General features: G+C 35.4%; 1 protein-coding gene across 2 annotated transcripts; it reads right to left on the bottom strand.

Annotated features, from left to right (window-relative positions):
• Positions 1 to 7,855: 7,855 nt before the first annotated feature.
• On the bottom strand, positions 7,856 to 15,137 carry LOC133788627 (CMP-sialic acid transporter 2-like). Of its 2 annotated transcripts, none has more exons than XM_062226186.1 (16): positions 14,675 to 15,137; positions 13,778 to 13,968; positions 13,539 to 13,655; positions 13,387 to 13,443; positions 12,962 to 13,039; positions 12,823 to 12,867; positions 12,437 to 12,496; positions 12,204 to 12,326; positions 11,227 to 11,304; positions 10,874 to 10,943; positions 10,579 to 10,686; positions 9,793 to 9,926; positions 9,613 to 9,692; positions 8,661 to 8,709; positions 8,523 to 8,574; positions 7,856 to 8,374 (listed from the first exon to the last, which is right to left on the bottom strand). In XM_062226186.1, exons 2-15 carry the CDS (start codon positions 13,940 to 13,942, stop codon positions 8,524 to 8,526), a joined length of 1,215 nt encoding a protein of 404 aa, XP_062082170.1. In that variant the 5' UTR covers positions 13,943 to 13,968; positions 14,675 to 15,137; the 3' UTR covers positions 7,856 to 8,374; position 8,523. The 2 variants fall into 2 exon arrangements, with proteins under 2 accessions (XP_062082170.1, XP_062082169.1); XM_062226185.1 differs by having other exon boundaries at positions 8,517 to 8,574; positions 14,675 to 15,134.
• Between the last annotated feature and the right edge of the window lie 719 nt (positions 15,138 to 15,856).

Genomic DNA, 15,856 nt, shown 5'->3' on the forward strand with positions numbered 1-15,856 from the left:
CAAATCTAATGGGCATATGACTTGTTTAGTTTACGAGCCCCAAGTAATAATGGCCATTATAGTATATGTGACATTTGTTTATGATATGTTTTAGTATATGTTGCGATATGAATTTTATGTATATGATTTACGTGTTAGGTTTTCCTTGCTGGGCATTAGGCTCACTCCTTTATGTTTATATGTGCAGGAAAATAGCTTTGGTGGCAGGAAAGGTTCTTGGAAGCTTGGGGATGTGTATTGAGGCGGGATGGAATCTATGGACCGAGAGTTCGATTCGAGGATGAAGTCTCTTTAAGTATGGTTTTCTATGTATTTTTCCGCAATTGGTTGTAATAAGTTTTAATTAAGTTTTCATTATGTCAAAGTTATGTTTTGTTTCAAACAATGGGATCCCAATGTCCTACTTATGAATTTTATATAGTTTTAAAACTTTACTTTATAGTTTTGAAATAAAGATATGTTATTTCAAATGTATGTTTTCGTAAGATTAGTATAGAAATTAGTAATGGTCCAAAGTTTAGAGTAGTTGGGTCATTACAATTACCCAAAATACCCCTTAACTCGCCCCGAGTCGGGTACTGGGTCCCGTTGTGACTTTCCTGCTACTTGCTCCCTAGGATCGCCTCGTGCCAAAGACGGCAAATATATATATATATATATATATATATCCACATAATAATGTGGTCTCAACAGTTATTTTCACATTTATGCCCTAACGGGCCAAAATTACAATTATGCCCTTACAGGCTAAACAGGACTCGCATGCTTATCTAATACTCATAAACATGCATTCCACATATCCATATAATCATAGAATCATGCATATCACATAATCATGCATTTTCACCATTAATTCACATAACTTCCAATTATGTCCTCTCGACACACTAATCAAGGCCCTTAAGCCTTATTAGTAATTTTGGGTCGTTACAACTATCCCCTCCTTATAATAATTTCATCCTCGAAATTTACTCAAACACATCAGACAGTAAACCTCGTACCTCTGACTATAATTCCCAAGGTCCAACACCTTTACTTTTACTCCTCGATAACACTCTTACGAGAGTAACAATCTTGTTCCACAAGATCTTGTCTGATAATTATACTTGCGTTAACCTCCGCTTGCAAAACAAACCTGTTGAAACTCTAGGGTCTGTTTATTTTCAGAATGATCGCTTCATTGTCTTATCATCGACACCAGAAATACATATGAGTCATCACCCCTACTAGGGTGAGATCAGCTTATAGGCCCCCGGCCTAACCCTTGGTACAACCTAAGAATTCCTGTCGAATCGGGAGTCAAAACTCCCCTTTCTTTCCTTGAATATCATACTTTTCCTTGTCTGCACTTACTTGGAGAGAAACAAATCTCTCATCCTGGAACTTTGTATTCCAAAGTTAACAATTTACAAGTTCTTATGTCCTTTCAGATAGGCAGACACTCCTGCCTTAAGAATTCCATCAACCTCTTTGGTTTTTCCCCCCTAAACCAATACTGAGTCGTGGTATCCACTACCTTTCATTTCTTACTTAGCATAGTACTCCTTTCTTTTTATCTTACCATGTCCTATACCATGTCACCTTAGTTGTACTCCAACATTCATCACTGTGACTACTTCATCAAGGATTACACTTTCCTTAATATCTCAAATATTTGCAAATTCAATGCATAATCCCTTAAAATAACCGATAAGTCTTCAGATTGCCATTCCATCTACAACCAATCAATAATTCCAGGTTCCCACTCTATTCTCTTCATTTTCTAGTTTCTTTCCACAGCTTAGAAGACTATAGGGTTAAACTCAACATTACCAATGCTCCGTCCCATTATCAGTTCATACGAACTAAATTGCATTAACTCATTTAGCTGAGTTACAACCTTCCCTGTCCAATCACCTTACTTATAGACTAATGTGGTCCATTCCTATGATCCACCACCATATCACTTTACCTTCCAATATCCAAGCATATTAAATTATGTCACCCGCTTAAACCTCCCGGTACAACATACCCTAGGAGGTGGAACGATATCCATTTAGAATTCTCATCTCCACGCCAAATTCCCATCGGACGACTCATCCGATCCTTGTACTCTAACTCATATTACCTTGACAAAGTTCTTCCCTGTCTCCACCAAAACCATCACTTTGGATTCTATTGTCCAAAGGAATACGTATTTGTTCATTACCACACACTAATGCTATACCAATCTCAGTCGTTACCTTGTCCATTCCATTATAATATGTGGCATTCTTTTTAACTGACACACACCTCCCGAGTAAGAGGTCCACCTCCAATTAAATCTTTTCCTCATACAGTCGAGGATTTCTAACACCAGCCATTCATCCATTATTTTTCACTAGATCTTGGTCTCAAGATTATCTTTCTTACAAATGACCAAACACTCAAATACCTTACGTTATGCACACACTGCCAACTTATCGTTCCATGTATATCGACCATGTTCCTATTCTTTTACCTCCTGCGAGGCTTAATCCATCCTCTCGTCAGTCTGAGCTTGGGCGTGCCCCAACCTGTGATGTATCCCGCACAGTTTCATATCTTTATCAAAAATTAGGTCCTTCATGCTACCCTTCTGTATTCAACCATAACACGCATATTCCTATGTCACCAAGCGCTAACCAATTCTCACTCTGTCTTCTGAACTTCTGATCTGACACTATTCATTCAGTCTAACTTCAAGTTTTATTAGTTCTTCTAATCTCTGGTGTAGCTGCCTTCGAAGATACTTATGTAGTAGACGTTGTGTTTACCGGCCTCACTGTGCTCCCTATCCTTCAGACATTCTTCAGTAGCTTCTCTGTGACTTCAGATCAAACCTCTTCATATCTGACCCCTTCTCTTCTTGCAGCACTATCCTGAATACCCCTAGCAAGATCAAAACTGACACTTCCTGGAGCCTTACCTGTGACCCTGCTTCCTTAGTATCAACACCATCAGCGTAGTAGTTGTTTGTATTCCACTTCTAACTAGAGGGTAGTCCAACATACCGCCAATAAACCTGAAGGTGACTTGTCCACACTGTTCCTATATTTTATGCTTGTAGAACTTACCTGTGTTTCTGAAGCTTGAATCAATTAAGAACCTTTGTTACCAATTCATCACACCCTACTCGGTACAAGTAGTAATTCTTGAAATGTCTATTTCCTTGATCCTCAGCTGGTAATAACCAGATTGTAGATCAACTCCTGAAGACATTGTCATGTCTTGTAATTGGGCATTAAAACTCTTCATCCTTAACAGGCGACGCCAAAAATTCCCACAATACAATGTTTTTTTCTAATTCACCCCGAGGTCAAACTTCTTCAATTACTTCAATAATTCTTGCTGTCAAACCATTACCATCTTCCATAATGTCCCTGATACCGAACCTATCTGTAGTCGAGTCCTGAAGCGTACCCAATCCTTCCTTGTATACCCATTTGAATCCCTATTGGTCAGCTTAGTTTCCATTCAGTCCAATTAAAGTACTCCAAATGATATCCCCTACAATCCATGGTTGTCTCTTAACAAATTAACTGTCACTCTGACTCATGTCAAGGCTTCCATATGACGAGCTCTATTACTCTCACCACGAACCTCTCTACTACTTGTATTCCAATTCCTCTTCCAAAAGTTTCTAATTCCTCCTCCACAAATACTAATATCTTCAGCCTCTGGCACAATACCCTTGAGGCATATTCTCTATGTTTGAATCTTTCTTGGAATATTGTCAACACTGAACTCTTCCAGCTCGTTATATAACCACAAACGTGAACTATCCAGTCAACTGATCAGCTTCGAGGAACTAGTCTCGGGCTTCAAATGTAACAAGGCATTCCAGTCTTCTATTCCCTAATCATGGAAAATCCATCCTAACATATCAAATCATTCCATGTAGAAGTCGTGCCCTCACCTGACATCCTTCCAGGTGGCGTCTCCTGCCTCAGGTGCATACTAAATAATCTCACTGGTTCCCATCACTGTCCTAACGGTTATGTTGTAAATCAGACCCCTTCCTGTCAAAACCAAGAGCCATAGAACTGTCCGGGGTTCTTCTGCTTCAATTACCGAGAATTTGTCCTCACTAAATTCCACCAATGGAAATACTGTCATTTGCATCTCTTTCCCTACAACATTCATGCTCTATACCTCATTCCACATATCTCAAATATCATGGCCCTCTCTGTTGCCTAAATACAGATGAAGATCTCATACATTGGAGCGGCCCTGATGCTCCGGACCATCCCAGAGTTTGATCCTTAAATGGGTCAGCATTTCCAACTACACCCACCTGTCTCAATTTCCAAAATGAATTACCCAACTCACAAATCTCATTGACATACACTGTCATTACCTTATCATTTCAAATCAAGCCTATAGGCCTATTAGTCTCCGCAACTCAAACTATATCTTTATAACCTCTTTTATCAAATCACCATCTGAGTTATTTCCAACCCATCATGCCTATATCTCGGTCTAAGTACCATTACCAGGCATCCTTCTGCCGAAAATACTTAGCACAACCCCTTAGTCATGACCTCTCATGTTTATATAACCAAGGATGGAATTAGCTTTGCCCATCCACTGACCAATCCTTAGGCAACCCAAACTCTCCTCAAAACCAGAGGATAACGCCTTTTAAGCCCTCCATATAGTACTTTTATCTGTCTGTATCCCCATATTAAACCAACACTAGTAACCTCACTGTCAAAGTATACAAAGCAGCTCCTTCTCCAGAAATTTTGCTGCGACTTTCAAGGGCAGATGGAGGTTTCTAACCCCGACTATCATCTGCAACCCCCTGTAATACAATGCCAAGTCCACTTAACCATTATGGGCACAAACAATTTGAATTCATCCGCCACTGCTGACTAAACTCCTCAGCTCTAAGGTTCACACTCCGAGCCAATCCAAAACCAGGTCCAAATAACCACAATAATCACGCACACATAAAGCATAATAAACACTAATCCACAATTCTACGCATTTAGCTACCAAATTTTTATTGCTACCACGTATATTCACACTTTACCATGCTTCCTATATACTATGAACATGTACAACATATAAATTCAATTCAGGTAGTTATCCATATACAATCAATATTCAAACCATTATCCAAATATCCATTCACATGCAACAGCAATGCTGATCAGCACGCCTCAATCTCATCACACAATAGTCAAGGGCCAGGCCCTATCAGTTTCTCATGCTCCCTACAGTCATACAACATAATACATTCATATTTCAGTCAAGAACTTAAGCATATAATCTCATACATTCAATTACAGAACCCTGAGTCGAGCTTGTCTTTAGCGGCGATTGTACATGTCCAGCCAATCTTCAGGAACCCTTAAACCTAGATGGCTCTGATACCAAATTGTAACGCCCTGGATAACCAAGACCGTTACACTTTGTGTTTGAAATAGTGCGAGACTTGCTAATCAAGTCATTTAAATAAAAATATGAAATTAATGACAAACATATTAGGTTTAAAAGATTTTGGTTATAAACGAATAATTTTCATTAAGATAAATGTTTGGGACATGGGATCCCAAATCAGGGTTTAAACAACATAATTACTGAATTTTCAAATCTTATAAATAATCAAGCCACTCTAATGGAAAAATACACGTTTTAGGTTTCCATCCCTGTACGAACCCTCGATCGTTGCGATCGAGCAGCTGACAATGTACACCTCGCTCCCAAAGCTCTCCAACCCATGGTCAACTCATCTTACCATTGCCTTTACCTGCACCACGTAGCACCCGTGAGCCAAGGCCCAGCAAGAAAACTATAACATCGTAGTACAATCAATATCAATAATCAAATAGATAACAAAGCATAACCAAATGATTCACAAGACATTAACCAATTATCCAGCAAGCCATAGCATTCACTTAATCAAGAACACTAGTTGACAACTAATGATCCAACATCCAGATATTCAGAATATCATACACATCAACCTAACAACAGTACACATGCCATGCAATAACTAGGGTCGACGCCCTTAGGCCGCACCCTCTGTAATAAACCACTGTCTTTGGCTTACTTAGGCCAAGCCCGGTGTTATACCCACTGACTCCGGCCAGATTAACCGAGCTCAGTGATTAATAAGCTGTCCTCAGCTACCAGTGGCTGAGCTGCTCCCTGTGCGCAAGTATTGATTCTGGCACTCTTAGGTCGTTTATCACATGTCCCCATGGCATAATACCACCTCATGACATTCATACAATTATAGGGAGCTCTTAGTCCCAACATATTCACATGGTTTATCACAATCATATAACAGTGCATAGAAATATAGGGAACACTTAGTCCCAACCTATCCACATAAACGGGTGCAGTTTTCTTACCTTTAATTCCAAGTGCTTTGATTAAGAAAGACGACCCCCGAGCACGATCCTGCCCCGAGCCCAAGCATACACCTTAGTTCTACTTGAATCCACAAATTGATACTAAACAATCTCCAAGTTTTAGAGCCCCAAATCCTAGCTTGATCTTCAAAATTCTCCTTGGTATGACTTAGAGAAAAAATGAGAGAGAAAAGAGGGTGTCTTGGGTCGGTTCACCAAGTTTTGAAAGCTTCCTTGGTTTTGTTTTATTTAACTTAAGTTTCTAAGGTTACCTCAAATGCTCGGGGTACCGAAAAAGTCCCCGAGAGAAAAATGGTAAAATTCCCCTGTATTCCCACCTAGGCTTCCTAAACGCAAATATTTCTCCAATTATTTATTTTCATAACTCAATAACCCAAATAAATGTCCCTTACCCAAAATACCCCTTGACTCGCCCGGAGTCGGGTACCGGGTCCCGTTATGACTTTCCCGCTACTTGCTCTCTAGGATCGCCTCGTGCCGAAGACTGCAAATATATATATATATCCACATAATAATGTGGTCTCAACAGTTATCACAAATATTCACATTTATGTCCTAATGGGCCAAAATTATAACTATGCCCTTACAGACTAAACAGGACATGCATGCTTATCTAATACTCATAAACATGCATTCCACATATCCATATAATCATAGGATCATGCATATCACATAATCATGCAGTCTCACCATTAATTCACATAACTTCCATGTATGCCCTCCCTACAAACTAATCAAGGCCCTTAAGCCTTATTAGTAATTTTGGGTCGTTATACTTTAATTCATAATTTAGAATAAAAGTTACTCATGAACTTGGTAGATTTAACTACTGAACCACATAAAAATATGTGTTCACCCTTATTTTTCTAGAACAATAACTCTTGTTTAATCAATCTTTTTTATTTTAGTGGAAAATCTTATTTATTTTAGTTGACAAAAAATTGTTCAAGAATGAGTATTCTAACAATACATGTAAACTATTATCGAAAATATATATTTTTATTTATGAATAGCAATCATCGATAAAATGCATGTGCGCGTAGCAAACTACTAAACCTGGACCCCTATAAATAAATATCCTCAAACCCTTGACTAGCGGTCTTTGTAAATATGTTAGGGATGTTGTATTTTGATGCTACGCAACCTCCAAAAGTGTCATTTCCCTTTAATGTACTATACATCTTATCTAGTGACCTTTTTTCTTCTCAATTTTGCCTTCCAGTTCTTTTGTTGCCATAGCTCTGTCTTATATTTTATTAATTATAATAAATAAGGTTAAAATATCCTATTTAAAAAAGAAAAAGAAATGACGAGTCTTTTATCAATTTTATAAAACAAAATAGTACTTTTCCTTCTTGACGGGCGCAATAAGTTGAGCACAATGCATTCCCAACCCAACCGAGCTGACCATTGGTCACTAGTGAAAAATGCACTGTAGAATGAAATAAATAACAACAAACGCTTTTTCACTTAGAAAAATGAACCATATCACTGAATATGATCACTAATTCCATTTTTGAATAATCAGATAATCTAGATTTCAAATACTCAGTTTTCTAATCTCATGGGAATTCAACATTTTAAGAGACGAAACAGTGAAAAAAAATTTGCTTTTCTCGACACAAGAGAGCTGCAAGGTAGCTGTATCCATGTATAGGAAAACTAATAGCAAAATATTCTCATAAACATAGAAGAAAGAATTTCTTCGTATAAGAAGTGGGGATGAATTAAAAAATTGATATAATTCAGTTCATGATTATAAGATTTTGTCCAGCAGAAAACTGAATTGCTCAAGGGTCTCAAACATTTGACTGTGACTGCTGGAGCCTGAACCATGGTGGGCATGGAAACCGTCCTTAAGAGCTGAAGAAAGGGCTTCTCCAAAGTAATGAACTTTTGTCTTACACTTCATTCTACTGAATTTACTAAAAGCTGGTGTTATCTTCTCAAAATCTCCAATGAGTCTAACAAAACCAATGCATACTCCATTCCTGAAATCAAAAGCAGAATAAGGGTCATCATCAAACCAATGTACAAGATGCACAAAATAACATTAGCGTTTTTTACTCAAGTTTGTTATTCATGAGAAGTTTCAAGGAACCGCAGCAACACAAATATGTACTGAAAACATACCGCAACCTTATAGTGGAAGAAGTGGTGCTTTCTCCTCATACTCAACCCGATGACTAGCCTGAAAAATGTAGAGAAAATAAAATAAATTACAGTGGAATGATCATTTACGACAAATTAAAATGAACTTTGGACGAAGATTCTTACATCTTCATTTGCCCCGGCTGTCATATTTAGAAATCGTGCTTCCTTTGACCTGCAAATTTATTAACATAAGCAAACACCATCTCAGATATAATCACTCGTTCTCTTAATAATAAATCAGAAGTTTATTCACTAAAATTTGAAAGAAACAAAAATCAACTTAATGTTGGCATACACTAATATGCGGGAATAAATTTATGTGAATCCACCCAAAAGAACTGGTTTCTATGGGGGGATTATTCAACTTTCTCTGGTGGAGTTTAGTTTTCTCCATTATCTCCTTGGAAAATGCAAGCAGTTAGAAGTTGCAACATTAATCAAAATTTGAATCACCACTTGTGATTTTGAAATCCTCCCATTGTTACTAAAGCTCTATCAAGTTTTGCTTAAAACTTAAATCCTACAGCATAAAAGCAAGAAAGAAAGAGTCGGTTCATCATTTCTTTTGCATGGAATACTTTATCCATTATAGTTGGCCTTATTAAGTAATTATGTCCATGTCCGAGTGATGAGCAAACGATTCAGGACTTATTTAATTGAGTGTGCATATACAGCCTAATATTATGCTTATGCCTATAATGTCTTTGTAATATATGAGCTCTTATAGTCACAATAGTAATCCAAGAGTAGCTCAAACAGTGAGTCCTGGCTCTCACAACGGTCTTAGGTTTGAGTCCCTCTTGGACACCTACATGGCAGTTGCTATAATTTTCTGTTCCCCAAATATTGTAGGGTTAGGTGGAGAGCCCCAGTTTCAAATTTGGACCTGCTAAGCAAGTGTAGGGATTTTTTGGTATTAAAAAAAATCTTAGTATAGTGCCATCTATCCGAACATTTACATAGCTTAACCTTCTTTTAATTTTTAAAATGAATCATATTAGATAAATGACAGTTTGTTGCCAATTGAAACAATTCACAATCATATAAATAGACAAAAAAGTGAGCATAAACATACCTCTGGTTGTTCTGACTGTCTATCATTTCCAAGCTACCATTTTGTGGCTCTTCTTTAGCCTTTGAAAGAGGTGAAAAGAACTGTACAGAAAAAATGTTCCAAGTATAAACCAAGTTTGGAAAGCAAAATAAATACACACACACACACATATATTATATTCTTAGCTTCTCCCAAACTTACCTGATGCATTGATATGAAAACAATAGAGATTCCTAGGATGAAGTTCATAGTCAGCTTATGACCAAACATCAAAGCAGATCCTATACCAGTGAAGATTGTAGCGACAGTTGACGAATATTTTTTCAATATAGTATCTGTAAGCATCATAGGAAACTTTTAGACAAAGCACAACAAAGATTTTACAGATTAAAAATTAGTTTGCCAAACAAAACCATATGTATGGCAGGAATTAACGGTTGCAAAAGAATGAAACAAAGCCACTCAAGGTTAGTACTCTCTTTCTTCTTTCTTAAATCAAATTACGTTAATGAAGAGAATTTATTATCAACAAAAACTCAAAGGTGATATATCTAGCTAGTTATATTTTGAAATTCACCTATATTCACAATGTCTGACCAAGAAAGATACATGGAAAACTTTGGAATTTAAATGTTAGAAGTGTTTGGTTTATCTATATTCACTGTTATCCTTATACTTATAGTGTCTGGTATCCATGCCCTACCAATTGCATGTTATGCTAAGCAATACCACTAGCACAGACATGGAAAGTTTTAAGTCAAATGAGCATACTATTAGGAAGAAAAAAAAGGTGTATCCTATGTTAATATGTTCTACTTCATATTGTTGCTAACACCAAAGCATGCAAGCAATAAGAGTCAGAAAGTCTAAATCTTAAATGACTTACTATTCAGTTGAGGTCAAACACAACTAAGGAAATATAGAAAAGGGGGTGCAATTAACAAGGGTAAAAAAATGAAACAAAGATTAAAGCAATTCAGTGGTCACCTGCATATTTGAAAAAGAATGATGATAAAATTCCTTGGGCTGCATTATTGCAAATTAAAAGAACAGTTGCCCTTGAATGCCCTTCCAGCAGGTCCAAGCTACCAGGACCTTAAAACATTAAAAGAAAATAAATTGTGAACTCAACATTATTTACCAAATAGGTAAATAAACAAATAAATAAATAAATTTGACAACTGAAAAGCTTGTTCTAAATAAACTATAAACTTAATCAATAGAAAATTTAGCAAGTTGTCAACTAATGTGATTTAACTTTTGTGGACATTCATGATTTTACCGTTGTATAAAGCCATTCCAAGAATTGCTAGCAAGTTGAATATGGCACCATATCCATACAAGAACAAGTTCTGCCAAAAAAAAAACTCTTCTTAGGATTTAAACATGAATAGCTCAATAAATGAAGATCATAGAATATCTAATCCATTACAATATTTGACCTAGGTGGAGCTAAGAACAGGTAGTGCTGACTGTAAGAGTGAAAGGTCAACCCTAATCTTAACCAAGCTTATCCAAATTCAATCTTCAGTCTAATTTCTTTTTCTTCAATGATATGAGAAGTACAAATAAGCTCCGGAATGCAATCAAGTAGATACAGGAACACTAGAGCAGCACTAGCAAGTAGAAACTTACCTGAAGGTAAATGCTTGTGTCAAATTGGCTCTTCAAAGCATACTCGTTATAAACAGATGCCAGTGATGGGACAGTGACCTACATCAGTATCCTTTTTCAATTAATCTTTCTAGTAAATCATAATAGATAATCATAAAAATGACAAAAATTTAATATCCATTGCTTTGCAAGCACATCAATATGCTGTGGGTTGTTCCATATCAAGTATATATGTCTCTAAATGCACATGTTGATAACATAACATGACAGCAAAGCTCAACGCCAACAGGCATCAAATTTCATGAAATGAAACACTAGTTTTGTCTTATCTTTTATTTATACATAAAACTAAAAGTATCTGAGCCAAGCCATAGATCATTTTTATAATTGTGATAAATTTGGTAAATCCAAATCAAATAAGATAAATTTCAAACTTGGGGTTGAAAGAATCTAGTGTAAGGATAGAATAGCAGAGTTCTAGCAGAAATTCTGACTGCTATTAAAGATACAGTAAGCACTAAAACTACAATTTTTCATATCACAAGTTCAATAAATCCTCTTTGACCAATAAAAAATATTAACCAGCGTGACACTTGAACAATTCCTGCATTAAAAGCAATTATAAGCATATTATAATTTTAGAAAGTCTTCATTTTTTTTATGAACCGAAAAATCTAAGAATCTTCTCATTTGAAGTTAGTCATGTATATTTCTTTGATTTATTTAGAAAGAAAAAATAAAAAAAGTGTTCTGCCTGTTTACAAAGTTTTGTTTACATGTGTGTTCCATAAAACATCTCCTCCTAGCTAACAATTTGGTGCACTTCTTTATAATTTGTTTCAGTTGATTATCAAAATCGAAAAAAGAGCGAAAGACCCTTCTGGAGTCAGATCATTGTTGCAGCATTAGTAATCATGCAAATTGTAATCTACATGATACCACAGATGCATGTTAGCCAAACTTAACAATATGCAAATGCAGATTATTTAGATACGTACAAAAATTAATGTATACAAGTAAGCGCCCGTTGATATTGGAAGACCGAAAGCAGTAGGACCCTCAGGTAAAGATTTCAGCTGGTTCACACTAATTCCAATGAGCAAAAGGGCAAGTGCCTCCCACTGTTACAGAATAACAAAGCAAATATGGATTTATATTTAGAGTTGACCTTAACACCTCCAGAAAGTAAAAATATATTGGATCAGTAAACAACATTTCTTCTGAAATTAACCTGAATTATAGAAAACCGCCGCTTCATTATCATTTTCAATAAAACAGCGATGACCAAAACCTGCAAATGGTAGCAACCCGGTAAAAGTTGTTTAGGAGGGTAAAGAAACAATATGGCCTGTATCAATTATTGCATTGTTTAAAAAGAAAAGAATAAAAATATATACACAAAGAAAAAGCTGGCTCACATTTGCTAACCAATAAAAAATTGTTTGACATAAAATTAACTGTCAAAATTGCCTTAACCAAGAAAGAGAAGAAACTTATTATACAAAATCCCTAGTATATTAAAAGTCAAGGCCAAAAGACACTTTAGATGAAAACAATAGAGCACAAGAACACAAGAACATGAAAACATATGTTTAAAGATATCATAATTTAAGGTACCTTGAGGTTGCTAAGCATCTTCACAGTTGCTGGGTTAAAGTAAAGCTGCACAAAAATAAATACAACTAGAATTACATATGCGTGGTCTTTAATATGAGGTCTTAAAATATGAGTTATAGATTCTAGATCAAATTAATACCTGCATAGTGAACTTTAAATAATTATTAATAGCATAAAGGAAAGCAGGAACCGCAAGAAGCACATTGTTTCGAGCTGCCTGCACAAAGGGAGAAAATGCAGAGGTAAAAAGAGATCATAATGCATGTTACTTATGAGTGTAAATAAATAAATGGAGGCACGAGAATATCACAACTTATATTAATACACTTCTAACCAGCCAGCCCTCATCTTAAAGAAAAAAAAAATATAGAGAAAAATTAGACACAGCCAACTCTTGAAAATAAAGCATAATGTACTAGGTATGGAACACTTTATCTTTAAGTTTAAATAGACCGTGACAAACTTGGATGAAGTTCCCAGAAACAAGCATGTTATGGCCTCACCAAACAAGGCTAACTTTGCTACAATATCCAAGTAAGGTCAAGTTCATTACTACCCACTCACCTGTACAAGTGTTGACACAGAGAGAAGCGATTTCTCCCCGACTTTCTTATGTCGAGACTGAAAAACAAACGTACAAATGAAGGAGAACATTAGTGCAAGTCAACCATGAAAGCAATTGAATTTGCTGATAGGAAAAAAAATTGTAAAATTACCTGAAGAATAAGCATCACAATAGCAAAAACAACTTTAGTTAACTCAGTTAAAAAGTTAACACTGATGGGACTAAACTTGAACTTCCCATCCACTTTAGACATATACACCAATATAGGCTGCACAGAGAGACAAGTTAGTGCGAAGTCAAAAAATGACTTGAAAACATTTGGAAGAAGGAAAAAATGAACACAAAACTATTAAGATTAGACAAAACTATTATGAGAGATTGTTTCATCACCTGTAGACCAACCAACATGCAGTCTCCAACAACCAAAAGGATGTTAAGAATTCGAGTCTTCGAAGATACATCAGTTCTATGCCGGTCATATGCCCTGGCTATGGTTTTAGAACTTGGAGACAACAATTTTGTACGGCAAACACTGCATTCTACCATTCCGTTCATCCAACCGTTTACTGGCTGACCACAGTCTGTATATACAACCAACAATAGTATCAAAATTTCGATGAAGCAATGTATCAAAAAGTGGAGCCTCCAGCAGGTCAGACATCAAACAGCAATAATATAGCAGCTCGATTTAGACAATCAGTGCAACACAATCAAAATTTTACAACTTTACATAGCTCATAAGAACAGTAAATAAGTGTTATGTTTTCTCCATGATATAAAATTTGAAGGTTTTAATCAACCTAACCTAATTATACCAAAAACAAAATTAAGTTATATATTACGGTACCAACCATCTATTTAAAATGTCCCAAGAGCTTGGGATCAATCCATATACTTAGCAATAACACTAGATCAATAAGAACATAAATCCAAATTCCATATTACATTATATAAAAGGAAAGTAGGTTAATACTATACATGTAATATTTCTTCATATCCATTTATATAACTTTAACGGGACTTATAAAAGCAGAGAAACAAAATAATATTGCGAACTGAACTCCAGCTATATAAATCAAAAAACCCATAACACCAAACAAGTTTCAAAGCTAAAATTCCATAAATTTCAAACATTTGAAAATTTGCACATGAGAAAGAGAAAATCAAGTCGGTCATGGCTACCATGAAACGAGTAGAGATAGATCTCCGGCACAATCTATAAAACCCCCCATCACCAGATCAACCAAAATGAAAAACGTAAAATAAAAAACAGAAAACAAAGCTTACCCAGTTGATAATTTCCAGAAATCCAGGCAAGATCACCCAGATCTTACTGTCACCACAATATAAGCAATCAGTCAATCCTCGTTTATATATAGATATATATATATATATGTGTGTGTGTATAAATATATAATAGAGAGAGATAGAGAGAAGGAAGAGAAGAAAATTTAGAGAGAGAAGCAAAGTGGGGTGAGATGGAAATCAAGTTTGGTGGGATCGAACTGTGTGAGCACCAAAATTGGCAGGCTGAATAAGAAGACGAAGAAGGAAATTTTCGAAATGTCTGAAGTTGATTCACCATTATATATTATTTACCATAGTTTCTATCTTTTTTTTTTAATATTTGTTTTATTATCTTCATAATTTAGTGCCTTTAAAACAAATTTAAAAAAAAAAATCATAAAAATTCAAAAGATAACAAATTTATAAATTAATCAATAAAATAATGAAGAGAAGGAGGTGGTGGGAGAATTGTGGTGTGTTGTAACGTCGCTGCCGCTTCTCTAATAAACAAGACCCATTTATTAATTTTAACTATTTCTTTCCCTAATAATAATGTTTGCTGAAATTTGGTCCCAAAAAAATAATGTTTGCTGAAATTGTATTTTTACTTTTTTTTTTTTCTAATGCAGTGTAATCCATCCTTGCTTACATATATTAGATGATTCGCACTAGGGGAAAGAAGATTTTTCTAATATTAATTAAAAAAGGTCAAAGAGATCAACCTTTTTTTTTTTTTTTTGCTGGGGAACTTTGACCATTATAATCTTTAACTTTTTTTTTTTTTTTAAATTATATGATCTTTAACTTTAAGCAAGCTTTTAAAGTGCAGATCTTACATATTTATTTGTAATTAGAGGTAACAAATCTGAATGACTAGTAATTTGTAAGGGTTTTTGTTACATTACGAGTCTTCTTATGGGAAAAAAAAATAAGGATCTAGAATAAGATAGAAATAGATATAAATTTTACTTCAAAATTTCAGTAAATATAAAAGGAATATCGGTAGCAAATCTACTTAATTTGTGAGTCTTTCTTCGTACAACAACAAAATTATGTCAGTAATTCGTTGCAATTGTAGTTGCATGGCTCGGTGTCTATGTGCTAACTTATAATTGGTCATCTATATTAAAATTAAAATTAAAAAAAATACTAAATTGGTCCAAGTGTTTTCAAAAATTACTC

The sequence above is a fragment of the Humulus lupulus genome, chromosome 7, assembly GCF_963169125.1.
Source record: "Humulus lupulus chromosome 7, drHumLupu1.1, whole genome shotgun sequence".
NCBI classification, from domain to species: domain Eukaryota; kingdom Viridiplantae; phylum Streptophyta; class Magnoliopsida; order Rosales; family Cannabaceae; genus Humulus; species Humulus lupulus.

What these genes read in the sequence shown, in the direction of transcription:
- LOC133788627 (XM_062226186.1), bottom strand. Translation starts at nt 13,942, where the DNA reads ATGAACGGAATGGTAGAATGCAGTGTTTGCCGTACAAAATTGTTGTCT. An exon ending in TTGTGATGCTTATTCTTCAG is followed by an intron (nt 13,444 to 13,538) that starts GTAATTTTACAA and finishes TTTGTTTTTCAG; the next exon opens with TCTCGACATAAGAAAGTCGG. An exon ending in ACTTGTATACATTAATTTTT is followed by an intron (nt 11,305 to 12,203) that starts GTACGTATCTAA and finishes ATACTGATGTAG; the next exon opens with GTCACTGTCCCATCACTGGC.